Source organism: Mytilus trossulus, chromosome 11 (assembly GCF_036588685.1).
Source record: "Mytilus trossulus isolate FHL-02 chromosome 11, PNRI_Mtr1.1.1.hap1, whole genome shotgun sequence".
Taxonomy (NCBI): Eukaryota; Metazoa; Mollusca; class Bivalvia; order Mytilida; family Mytilidae; genus Mytilus; species Mytilus trossulus.
The window spans coordinates 61553728-61567449 of NC_086383.1; the positions used below are offsets into that span (position 1 = coordinate 61553728).

Consider the following 13722-nt stretch of genomic DNA (forward strand, 5'->3'; position numbering starts at 1 on the left):
GTCTTAAAACTAGTTTCAAAGGAAATAAATGTCTGTGTGGAAATCATCAGCCATACCTCTTTCAACATGTTTATCCTACTACATACATGTGTTCACATTTACCTCTGAATTAGGGGTTTCTGAGTACATCTGCAACCTTTCACGGATCTTTAAATTTCAAATATTTAGTATTATCGGAATAGGCTTTTAATTTCTGGAACTGAGTGGATGTGAAATTCTCACATATTAATTACAAACAAAAGTAAAAATTCTTTATGATAATGTTTATACAAAACAAAGGGTAGGTCTTGAGAGGGCAGTTGGCGCCGGACGCGGTTTCTGTTTGTAAGCTTCAGCGGAAAAGGTAATGGATTTTTATAGAAAAGTACCTGTATTGATAATATAAACGTTTGATTAATTATTTCTTCATAGAATAGATATCAATTGCCTGACAATTTATAATTGTTACACCACACATAATATAATTTTATTTTTATAAATAATTATTTTTTCCCTTTTTGTTTCTTGTCATATTTGATCAGGTCAGCATTTAAAGAACACCTTTAATCGTATATACTAGTGTTGTCAACGGTTAATCGGTTAACCGGTTAACCGTTTGAACGACCGAGTACCGAATACTAAAAACACAAACCGGTTAACCGATTTTTTTTTCGATTTTAATAGACTTGATATAAATTTGTATTGAAAGCATTAAATAGTCAAGTTTTATATTAGTAATAACAAATCGATGAACTACATGCATGAATAATAGTGATAATAACAAATAGATTAACTACATGTATTCACAATATGAGCAAACATGGGATAATACATATCAGTTCAGTAAAAGAACTTTAATTTAAATAAAATGTCCGAACATAACAAATGGATATTTATAAAAAAAATCTTAAGTCGACATGTAATATATACGACGCTTGGCCTAGATTTCAGGACGCATCACACTTATTCATAGAGCATTCAACACTTGTATCGAAGTTAAGAGTTCGGTAGTGCAAAACAATGGATTTTAGAATAACAACGAAACATATTTGATCAATGCCCAGTGCAAATGTTTCATGAATATTCATTCAAATAATAGATATCAATGTAATACGTCTGTTCTCTCAAAAAAAAAATCAATTAACTCAATAGGAATGTAATAGCTAATAGGTATGTAGACAGGATGGAGCGCAGCACATTTTGACCTAACGGAGTAAGAGGTACTAAAACGGGGACGAAATTCAAATATAGAGCAACTAACAGAACCCTTTTGAATAATTCCAAGCGTCCCTTCAAAGTACAGAGTACATGGCATTCTTCTTTCATGAAGTATCGAATTCAACTTACCAAATATGACCTGTCGTGCTTGCGAATTTAAACATATGCACAGCCTTTTAGACAATCTACTTTCGCAAAAGTTAAACATGTTCCAACGGACAGAAGAACTACAGGAATGTTCAAAATTATCTTGGTCAATCCTTATGATTGAATTGATCGGAAATTGAATCTTTTGAATAATACTTTTTAATGTTTCATTAACAAAGGAATAATTAAGTTGGCGAACACAATTATAAGAAATCTATTTAATTAAAATAACAGCAATAAAAAGATAACAAATATTTGCAATTGGATATAAAATATGAACAATGACAAAAATACTGAAAGAAGTTACAATATTAATAAATATTGAGATAAAACAATGCTTAAAAAAACAATAGCACGTGCATTTTCTCGTGAAGTTATGACAGGTGACCATGTATAAAGTGAATCACAAGTAATAAATAAACAAAACATAGGAGTGTGCGTCTTACCTGAGCTACACATGTAATAACCAGCAAAAGTATTAAAAGTCTTAAAACATTTTTAAGTGTTATAATAATATGCCCTAGCAAGATACATAAAAATCAACCTTAAGAATAACAATAACAAAAGTAAACCTAATTTAGGTAAACAGGATAACAAGGTACATGCTTAGTGATGTACGCATTCAACAACAAAAATTATAAAAAATTAAAACAAAACTTCTGAAAGACTTGGATCACTTTTAGAACACAAAATATTAGCATTGATAAAAATAGTGTCATAGCCTATGAGGAAATCATTTCATTATTAATCATTTTAAAATCAAGCTACTTCCCGAATGACCAAAATCTATTTTATATGTGTTTATCTCGTCCTCATTTTGAAGATGTAAATTTGATATATACGTCTGACTACTTTTGCAGTGTAAATGCGTCATAAATATAAATCTATATCGAAATGTTTTTTCTTTTAGGCTATTTTTTATGTTAAACCTCTTAAGTGCATTTTTCCTATCACATTCTCAAAAGCTTTTGAAAAATATGTATAATTAAATATGAAGGAAATCGACAGGAAATGAGTTGGCGAAAAGTGGCTAAAAAAATACAAAGTTCTTTATTACCATGGCCAATCTATGAAAAGTATGAAGTAATTAAACAGAAGCTATCAAAGACTCCAATTTACAATCAAACAATTTACACTATTTAAGATCTGCATCATTGAAAATAATTATATTTAATTTAGTATTTGAAACATAATACAATTCTTAATATATTATATTGTATTAATAAAAATTGTAAAGCATCCCATTTTTCATCAAACCATCAAAACTTTAAACACAGAAGTACAACATTATAATAAATACATAATATGTACAATTAAAAGAACAATAAAATAGCTCATACAAAATATAAATTTCAATAATAGTAACTTAATTTTACTTTTGAGATTGATTTTGGCACATGATTGGAGGGTCATATGAATCATTTACGGATCCACAAAATTAGAACTTATGCGAGGTAAGTTTTTACAGTTCCTTTAACGTAAGTCCTGCATATGGTACATTTTCTCGTTGCAGGTTGATTTGGTAGTCATCGTTATCATTTGATTGGTTGATCCACTGAAATATAACTTATGCTAGATAAGTTTTTACAGTTCCTTTGACATACGTCCTACATACGGGACATTTTCTCATGGCAGGAGCGCAGTCAATACAACACACAATATGTCCGCATGGCAGAAAGGCAATGGATGCCTCTAGATCTAAACATACTTTACAGAGTCGCTGGTCCCTCAATTGTCTGTTTTCTTCTATCAAATTTTCTGTATCTGAAATATAAATAAAAATACAGTTTCTGTATTTGTGCAAAATGCTCTCTTGTTTGATTGCTAGTTTATACTATTTTAGCTAACAAAAATGAAGGAAGTCAGTACTAACATGGCTAATGTCAAATTGTAAATTTTATTTTTTTTGGCTTATTAAAAATATATCTATAAACAGCTGCGCAATGAGCCAATGATACGCCCGTCGCTACTTGAAAGAATAAAATTCAATAACTTTTCAATGTCGTATCAGAAATTCGTCATTTTCTAGTTTTGAGCTTACTTGCTAAAAGGTATTACTTAAAAATCTGAAATATCTGTTATACATGGAGTTTAATTTAGTATATTTCCTTGCTTTGGCAATTTAATTGTTTACAAAATGTGAGAAAATCAATAGAAAGCATACCATCAAAGAGTAAATTCTGTTCAATTACTGTGTTGTCTAAGCCATTGCACTGAGTACTGGTACAATCTGATTTCTGGTCACCTGCCGTGTTCGTGTTATTACCATGTTGAGTCACGTCTGTTGTTGCTCCTTGTTGTTGATGTTGAGTATCATCATCTAGTAAAATGTGCATTACGTCTGTTGCTGATATGCTGTTCATATCTGAAATGATTATGAATAATTATATGATATTGCATATTTCATGCAAGCGATCAAAACAAGAAGTATTGCGCATCAGCTGTGAATTTCACCAATTCTATAAACATCTGTTTTTGATTCATAAGGGTGAAATATAAACTTGTTATTTTTTTAATTTCTTTTAACTAATATTAATTTCATTTTATTAATTGTGTAGTTTAGTAATAATGATTAAGGCTACAAATCTAACTGCCTTTATCTTCTTATATATCGTTCGTATTATGTCGTTTTAGACATCTAATAAAATTGCAAGAGTTCATACCTTTTCCGGAAGTCGTTAGATGCTGGTAGGCATTTATAACCTGTTGATCAGTATATCCCATTTCAATGACACTTCTAGCAGCAACTGTTTTTAATATGTCATTGTGTGTTGTTCTAGTAGTACTGGTATAAACAGCAGAGGAGGAAGTTTGAGCACTTGGTGCTGTCGTCTTGGTATTTTCAGTTGTTACATTGGTTTCTCGGTCCTGAAAAAGAAAAGATCAATCTTGTTTAAAATGTCAATGAATGTTAGGGAAAATTTAAAAAATTTGGATAAACCATGTATGAAAACTGGTAAAAGGATAGTTTGTTTTATATGCAAATCAATGTAACTGCATGTTGCATCGTGTCACTCAGAAGAACAACAATCAACCATGTAATTGAACAAAAAAGAACACCAATGGTACATCTATCTACCACATACCGGTGCGCATTGTTCACTCCTACGAGTTCACTGATTTAGATTTGGATATTATTTGTTGTTTAGGAGGGGTGAGTGTTGTCTAAAAAGTTAAGTTGGTTGAAGTGGTGTTATGATCAAAATCAAATATATTCTCTAAAAGACAATAGTATTAGTTTTGCATGTAAACGGATAAGGAAGTTCGTTATTCATTGAAATCGTCTTTATGTTTGTCAAGTTTTGGTCTCATTGTTATCAAATTTATCATTGATATCATCATTTTCATTTTGTCTCATAAGTTTGCCATTATAGAACATAGGTTTGAAAATAATATGTATTAGACAATAAGAAGTATTTTTTCGGCTTTGCAATGTACATTCGGGTTAATTGAATTTTGTAAACTTTGTACTTACTATTTCTTCTTGTCTTTTCTGAACGGCGTTGATGAAATTTTCTCCTTTGTTTTGTTTCAGGAAAGTACATTTCGGAAACCATCTGGCATGTTCAACCCATGGATCGTCACCTGCTTCCCAGTTTCGCAGTCCTCCCCCACAGAAAAAGCATCTGGTATAGTCATGGTATCCCGCAAACAGAAAACCAGCTAGAGCCATCTGACGTGGTGATTGGTCTAAATATGATGGCCAACCTTCAAAGGAACTGATCCGAACAGTCAAGCATGCATAGTTAGGATACTTAGGTTTTTCCAGGTGTATTCCAAGTGATTCGAATTCGGTGTTATGCTGGCATGAACTTGTACCAGTAGCATTATTGTTTTCAATGGATGTCTGTGTTTCTTGACTATTCGCGTTCCCTGTTGCAAAGCTAGTTCTGTCCCTATTAGATGGTGAACGTATTTGGTTTCCCAGTCTTTCCTGTACATTGTTGCTGGTACTATTGTAAGATGAGCTTACTTGTAGTCTAGGTTCTGATGTTGATGATGCATTTTCTGACTGATTCAAACCTTGACTTGTAACAGTTCTTGTATCAACAGTAGACTCAGTATTATTCGAAACAACCGTTGTCCGTTCTTCTTGAGTTCCAGACGATGCGAATCTTGGTTCCGCTAGCAGTGCGCATGATGGTGACAGCATGCGATGCATGACGACAGGGTCGTCACCCGATTTCCATTTGTCATATGTAACTCCGCACGAAAAGCACTTTGTTTTTTTTCCGTCAATGTAGTAAAAACCAGTCTTAGCCATTTTAATTAGATTTATATCAATTTCTCGTGGGAAATTGCTACACGATGACACTCTAAGAAGTTCATTTGACATTGACTCGCCATGGGATACTGGCGTACCACTTGAAATGCTCTCAAAATAGTTTGTTAAACTGAATGGACATAATTGAGGTTGAGACTGTGGAAAAATGCGTACTCGCAATAAATCTCCAAGTACATTGTAGCTGTCTTTATTCTGTTGTAAGCTTGATTCATTTTGAACTTTACTGACGGTCGCAATATTCTTTAAAGCAGTACTATAGCGTATTGCCATAAACTCCTGATGATTTATAACGTGTTCCATATCCGAAGACATTGTTTTGTCAGCCATTGTTTCTAGTCTTTCTATGGTCAGTCTTAAATTCGTTGAATGTTCTTTAATTTTGGCGAATGATTTCAGTCTATTTATAATTTCTGGAATTTTTGCTGGGCCCGAAAGGTTTAGTGCTAGAGTCAGTTGTTGAACTTTTTCGTCGAGTTCTTTCAGGTCACTGCAAACTTTTTCATATCCTTTTTCATTCTCTTTGTCATGTGTCGTATCATGTTCATGCGTGTCGTCAGTATCTTGTAAACACGTGCTTTCTGGTGTTAGGTCAGTTTGTACAGAACGAGAAAGCATGAGAGGCCCTTGCCCAGTATCACTAAATGATCTTTGGAATAATCTTGGTTGGCACATTGTTGAATCGATGCGTAATTGTTGAATTTGTATTAGTGGAATAAAATCTGACGTATCTGAACAACACATAATTGCAGAAACTTCTAAATAAAAGAAAAATAAAAAAATAAGTAGAGAAATATAGTCTTGTATCAAGATTAGATAATAATTGATACTAACATATTATTCATTGTTATTCTCCATTTAATATATTTCAGACATTTTTTCCCTTATATTTTTAATTCTAATTTTCCATTCTTCTTTATTTGTATGCCCTCCCCCTATTTATTTTCTGTTACATTCATCCTTCTATAAAATCATATTTGATATTTTTCTGATATATTTATTCTATGTTGAAATATGTGATGTTACAACACGTCACGAAAGAACTTTTCAATAGATAAAAATTGCACAACTATATTTTTTTTACTAAAAACAAGGCTTATGTCTGAAGCTATATCTATAGAAGAAAGTATTGATAAAAAAAGTTGCACAACTGTATAACATGTATAAATAGATGAATGACGTGGAACTTGCCAAGTTTATTCAATTATTATTAAAGCAGTGGAACAAATTACACAAAATAAAGCACTTTCATTGGTTCTTTTTTTGAAATTATTTTTTTTCATTGACATTTGTGTGTCAAACCTTAACATGCTTAAAGATTTGAAGTATTGAAGTATTATACTTAAAAAAAACATTAAATATTCCTTTCTCAATTTTAGGTATAATTTCATTCAAGATTTTGAAACTTATAATATGGATTTTTTTTGATAGAGTAGATCAAAAATTAAAACAATGAGCGCAGACGAGGTTCTTGTAAATTACAAGGGAAACACATGCATAATTATATAATAAAACAGTTGTAAAACAAATTTGTTATTATTTTCAAACTAAACGAAAAGGCGTTATAGTTAAACACTAACTTGATAAGAAATTATCTGATTATGCGTAAATACTATATTTTTTGCAATGTTATCCGTACATTTGCTCGTTTAAATAAAGAATGTCCATGTTGTAACTATATGACCCCCCCCCCCTTTTTCATCAACTGATAGCCATAAAGTATTTATTTTTGATAGCTTTTATTCAAATCGAGAAAAGATGACATAATTGTTACTATAAATCACAATAATATGTTAAAACATTAATAACCTATATTATAACTATAATATTTGAATAAGCATACATTTATATTTTGAAACGTTTACCTTAGCTTGTTAAAGGGTATCCCTAATAATGAGTAATACTGTTTACATGTGTATATTATATATATATTTATTTTTAGAATTATCTAGAATAGTGATGATTCATCCAAAACGCCTCGTGATCAATTGATTATTTTTAAACGTCTAACATATGATGTAAAAAGAGGCTGAATAGGTGGGGGAACGGGGATAAGACCCCTTTTTGACTCCATTTATTAATAAGTTTATTCAGACTTTTTTTAAGTTCCCCTCCAAACGTTGCTAAGTTTGGGGTACGCCCTACACCCCCCTTTTTTATTTTTTTTAATCTTGGACACGCAAATGATCAATCTTATGTTATATTTATCCAATCACTTCTTTATTTGTCAATTATTTGGGAATTTTCTGTTAAATTATTACAAATATATTTAAAGATTTACTTATTAAACATGGTTCATTTGTGCCATTGAAATTATATTTAACTATTACCAATATACATTAAAAAAGGTATGCGTTTTTGTTAACATTTTGTTTAATGTTGATATGTGTAGTTTTTTTAAACGCTGAGGTAACAAAAAAAAATGAAACTAAAAATGATATATGAACCAACAGTCAAATTTCGCACATTAGCAATTATAGTGCCCCATATTTTGCCATATGCGATAAATGTCACCAAATCATAATTCTAACTTTAAGACAAACACATATTCTTTGAAATAAACATAGTTGCACAAACGCGTACATTCCTTTTGTTATTTTTATACGCACGTCAAAATTTTGACGGGACGTATTTATGGTATACAAATGTCCGGTGTCCGTCCGTCTGTCCGTCTGTCCGGCGTAAACATGTCGCACCGTAACTTGAGAACAACTTTTATGGCTTAAAACTTTAAACACTTCTTAGTTAAATTAATCTTAATATCTGTATACTTTTTGGTGATGATTCAAATTTGTATTTTTTAGTTATTGAGTATTTTGTAAAAAAGGGGGAGGGTTTTTTTACATGTCGCACCATATCTCACAAACGATTTATGATTATTGCTTAAAACTTTACACATGTCTTTGTTATATTAATCTAATGATCTGTATACTTTTTGGTGATGATTCAAAATTTCATTTTTGAGTTATTGAGTATTTTGTAAAAAAGGGGGAGTTTTTTTTACATGTTGTGTCGTATCTCAAAAACAATTTATGATTATTGCTTAAAACTTTACACACTTCTTTGTTATATTAATCTAAAGATCTGTATACTTTTTGGTGATGATTTAAAAAACTTTATTTTGGAGTTATTGAGTATTTTATTAAACAGGGGAGGTATTTTTTACATGTCGCGCCGTATCTCCAAAATAATTTATGATTATTGCTTAAAACTTTACACACTTCTTTGTTATATTAGTCTAAAGATCTGTATACTTTTTGGTTTTGATTCAAAATTTTATTTTATTGATATTTAGTTTTTTGTTAAAAAAACAGGGTTGGGGGTTTCACATGTCCCGCCGTGTCCTAAAAACAATATATGGTTATTGCTTAAAACTTTCTCAGAAACTATTTATGATTATTGCATAAACTTCCACACCGGACGTCGGGCGTATCATGCGCTCATGGCGCAGCTGTTTTTTATTTTATTCATGCAGTTTATATGCCAAACAGAGGACCCCCCCCCCCCCCCCCCAAAAAAAGCAACCAAACAAACCAACAAAAAAACAACAACATCATTAATCTTTCCGTTTACACAGAGTTCGGAATCAAGATTAAAATTTCTTTTGAGGAAGTTTGCATTCACGCAGCCATTTAACTTTAGCCAAATCAAAAAATAAGATATCAAATATTGAAAGTTGCAAGTGAGAGCCCTCTGATCAAGAAAAGATGTAGCACGTTCGCCCCTCCAGTTTATAATAATAAATACTTAAATACAGAAAAAATCATGTAGCTTTCAATACACCTTTATATATCATTTGATAATTTTGCTTAACGCACAGTAAGAAATATTCCAAAATGTCGTATATGACTTTTTCCCTTAAATTCTCTTTTTTCTCACAGAAATCGCCTTAAGTGGCGGAAGAAAATGTTTGATTTATAACCTAAAATATCGTCAATTTAGACCAATAAAACGTGGCCATTTGAAATAAGACATGTGACAAAATTGCCGATCTAAATAGTTTGTAAAGTTTGCTTCCTTAAAGTCGTATTAAACTTTTTAAAAAATATTGTAAAATGGCTTTGCAAATCAGAACTTTTAATTGTACCGAGAATTGAACATTTCTTTTATTTCTGTGAAAATAAAGGTTAGTTCTTGTGTTATACAAATTGCAAATATTGAATTCAAAGCCATTTCACATACCTTAACAGTAATTTTACAAACCTGTTTGTGAGATTGATCTCTGTTGAAAATTGAGTAATTTACTACATTTTGGAAGCCCAGAGACAATAAATAGTTCATTGCTTATAGTTGTAAGCGTTGAAATGTTGTCAGTGGAAAATCTAGAAGGAATCGGAATAGGCAAGTTGCAACTTTTGTGTATATTACCATTGATTATTGCTTGCATATGACAGCAAAGAAAGACCTTTAAACATACATGTAGCTACATTTGAAGAGTCAACATATATATTATGGCTGGTTTATAAGGCTAAGTATATATCCAAAGACAATTGTCTCAATTTTTTTCCCCAATATACAGGTATATAGAATTGTTTTCTGAGATCTGTTTCTATATTACAAACCAATCATAAGTTCGGGATAACTATTTTGAGCAATTTTTACAGTTTTTTATAACTTATTTCCATATAGGGCATTAGTTTATATTAAATGTTAACGTACCTCTGACACTAAGTAACTGTCAATTGATATATGTCGATATAACCATTCAAGTATGTTGATCTCGATATTTATAGATAATACATTAATCTTTTTCTAAATTTCCTATCATAGGAATTCTATTTATAAATAGGTTTACATGCTCCTACATGTATAGTTGTGTATTTACAATTAAAGGTGTTCTTTAAATGCTGACCTAATCAAATATGATCTGAAACCAAAACGGAGAAGTCCAAATGTTAATTATTTATAAAAGTTAAATTATATTATGAGTGTTGTAATAATTATAAATTTTCAGGAAAAACATTTTAATTCTATGAACAATTAATTAATCAAATGTTTTTATTTTCATTAATTTACAAGACTTTTAGTACTTTTCTATAAAAAATCAATTGCCTTTTCCGTTGTAGTTCACAACCACAAACCGCTACCGGCGCCCACTGCCCTCTCCAGACCTACCCTTTGTTTTGGATAAAAATTATCATAAAGAATTTGCACTATTGTTTGTAAGTAATATGTGAGAATTTCACATCCACGCAGTTCCAGAAATTAAAAGCCTATTCCTATAATACTAAATATTTAAAATTTACAGATTCGGGAGAGGCTGTAGATGTACTCAGAAACCCCTAATCCAGAGGTAAATGTGCACACATACATGTATGTAGTAGGAAAAACATGTTGAAAGAGGTAAGGTCGACGATTTCCACGCAGAAATTCATTTCCGTAGAAAATAGTTTTAAGACATTTCTCTTAATTTACAATTTCTTAAGCTTCATAAGTTTCTTAGCAATTTTGGTAATGTTTTATATAATAGATTTGCCGCGATATAGCCTTTTTGTGCTAATGCGGCGTAAAACAACCAACAATCATAGATTTGCAGTAATTAAAAGCATACCACAAAGACGCGTGTCCATATAAGATCAAAATTGGGTTTATATATTAGAGTATCTATTTCTATATAGATTATACCGTAGGTTTTCCCGTTTGAATAGTTTTACATTACTATTTTTTGGGAACCTTTATAGCTTGCTGTTTGGTGTGAGCCAAGGCTCCGTGTTGAAGGCTGTACCTTGACCTATAAGGGTTTACTTTTATAAATTGTTATTTGGGTGGAGAGTTGTCTCATTGGCATTCATACCACATCTAATTCCTATATCTATATCCTGAGCCAAAAGGTAAAAAAAAAAAAGGGTAAGACAATTAAGAAAAGGGAATAATGGATTTCGAAAATAAAAGATAGAGAATATTAATGGGGTTCGAAAATAATAAAATAAGAGAATAATGGGGTTCGGAAATAAAAAAATTGAGAACAATGGTCAAAATAAATAGAGAATACAGAAAACTGTTATTTAAAATTATGGAATAAAGAAATGAATCACAAGCCAATAAAGACTTTATATATTGTTGCAAGACCGTTCGCCTCTTGGCGTCTTTTTTGTTTTGTCAGATTGCTGTCTCGTTTCTACTTTTGAACGTCATCAAGCACTGGACCAGCTTATTTCAAATAAAAAATGTAATTGACAAAAGCTTTCTAGGAAAATTACTGACAAATGCTTGATACCACTGATGCCAATTCAATTAGTTGGCATTTGCTTAACACACAGTGACAATATTTAAAGTGTAATTATTAAAATAAGAGAATTAAGTACCAGAGGCGGATTTACAGGTTTTTTTTTCATGCCTCTCCCCCTTTTCTTGGAAAAGTTTGGTTAATTATATAGATAATCACTGAAGCTTGACTGGAGTGGGTCCCCTCTTCGGCAGTCAATGGGCCCCCACTTATGAAAATTTCTGGATCCGCCACTGAGTACGCAGTGACTGTGAAGTGTTTTTTTCCGGGAAATCAGGACTGAAATAGTTCGCTCGGAGAAAAAAAAAGAAACGATGAAATCTTAATCCCAACAGCTTAACTTGTTTTCAGACCCATACCCTCATATATTGTTTTGTCCGAAGAACATAAGAACATAAAAAACATCAGTATCAAACTTTCCCTCTATTACTTGAATATTGCCTAGTTTCTTTAATTATTTTATGATTAAAAACATGTCTGTATGAGCCCCTGTCATAGTTGTAAGATACTTTTTCGAAAGTGTCCCAAGTTACTTTATGTCATAACTTTTATCGTATTTTACTGAATTATTTACTAACGTATGATGCAAATTTCAAATTATCATTTGATTTCCTGATAAATATAGGCAATATTCGATCATGACTTTACGACTTCTCCTATGGTAGCGTTAACACAATAAATTTTAAGAGGAGCAAAAAGAAAAAGCTTATATATATATTCGTTATATCAAATATATAATTATGATAATGGAATGCTTCTTTTCTTGAGAATTTTTTGGGGGTGTCAGCGTTCATTGTGTGTACATCTAAAGAACTACTAGCGAAAATGCGATTCAGATACATTGACTTTTCAAACAGCTCTTACGCACGTCTAGAAATACATAAGTATTTGTTTCTTAATTAAATAAATAACATAATCAATTAAAAAATCATGTCGTATATACTTTTCTTATATATGAGTTTTGTTTTTCTTTATCATGGTTGAATCACTTGATTATTACGAGCGAAGATGTCTGAATTGTCGGCATAACTCAACATTACTTAGGTATCAAATACATGTTTACATGAAAAATAGATAAGGTTTACTTATTGCACATTTGACTGGTTTTGACTCCTTTGACGGTTGAGATTTACCTGATTAATGGGAGATAATACACTGTCAATCTTTACACTTGCATAACACGTACGTAAGAAAAGTGTGACTGATGTTAAACAATTAAACATCTCTATTTATAAGCATGAGGAAATGGTCAGAAGTATGATATGTACATGTACTTTTAGTTGTAAACCATGGGGCCTGGTTTTCGAAAGTATCATAAGATGTACATGTATGTCATGCTCTTATTATTGTCATAAGTGAACATTATTTTCCATTATTTTAAATGATTAAAAATTGATAAACATAAAAATGAAAATGAAAAGTATGAGCTTATTAATTATTACCATTCTTAATATTTACGAATATATTTTTTTTCATTATAATGAACATGAAATTTTATTCAAAAAGGATTTGAAATATGAGTTGATAATTTGTTTGTAATATATAATCAATCTTCAACTTCGCTTTCATAAGACATGTCTTAGTCATAAGATACTTTCGAGAACCAGGCCCCAGCGTGTCGATTCGTGATTGAACATTTTTATAACTCTAAAGATTATTATTTCAGTTTGACTACGATTTAAGATAAGAATCACAAGATCTTACCGAAAGGTATCAGAAAAAATAATATTTGATAATGTCAGTCTCATATTTTTTTCATTTTTTGTCTGTAAATTGCAAATGATATTTGTTTGTCAAGCCTACTCTTATCAGAAAAATGAAAATTTCGAAGATTTAAAGGTATTGGTTGAGTCTTTCTGACACAATGTTG

General features: G+C 31.0%; 1 protein-coding gene across 2 annotated transcripts; it reads right to left on the minus strand.

Annotated features, from left to right (window-relative positions):
• Positions 1–2028: 2028 nt before the first annotated feature.
• On the minus strand, positions 2029–7545 carry LOC134691379 (baculoviral IAP repeat-containing protein 3-like). 2 transcript variants are annotated; one of them, XM_063551891.1, is made up of 5 exons: positions 7492–7545; positions 4820–6384; positions 4008–4212; positions 3509–3709; positions 2029–3108 (listed from the first exon to the last, which is right to left on the minus strand). In XM_063551891.1, the coding sequence occupies exons 2-5, from the start codon at positions 6368–6370 to the stop codon at positions 2912–2914; spliced, it is 2154 nt and encodes a 717-aa protein (XP_063407961.1). In that variant the 5' UTR covers positions 6371–6384; positions 7492–7545; the 3' UTR covers positions 2029–2911. The 2 variants fall into 2 exon arrangements, with proteins under 2 accessions (XP_063407961.1, XP_063407960.1); XM_063551890.1 differs by having other exon boundaries at positions 7470–7513.
• Between the last annotated feature and the right edge of the window lie 6177 nt (positions 7546–13722).

What these genes read in the sequence shown, in the direction of transcription:
- LOC134691379 (XM_063551891.1), bottom strand. Translation starts at nt 6,370, where the DNA reads ATGTGTTGTTCAGATACGTCAGATTTTATTCCACTAATACAAATTCAA. An exon ending in TCTAACGACTTCCGGAAAAG is followed by an intron (nt 3,710 to 4,007) that starts GTATGAACTCTT and finishes TAATCATTTCAG; the next exon opens with ATATGAACAGCATATCAGCA. An exon ending in ACAGAATTTACTCTTTGATG is followed by an intron (nt 3,109 to 3,508) that starts GTATGCTTTCTA and finishes TTTATATTTCAG; the next exon opens with ATACAGAAAATTTGATAGAA.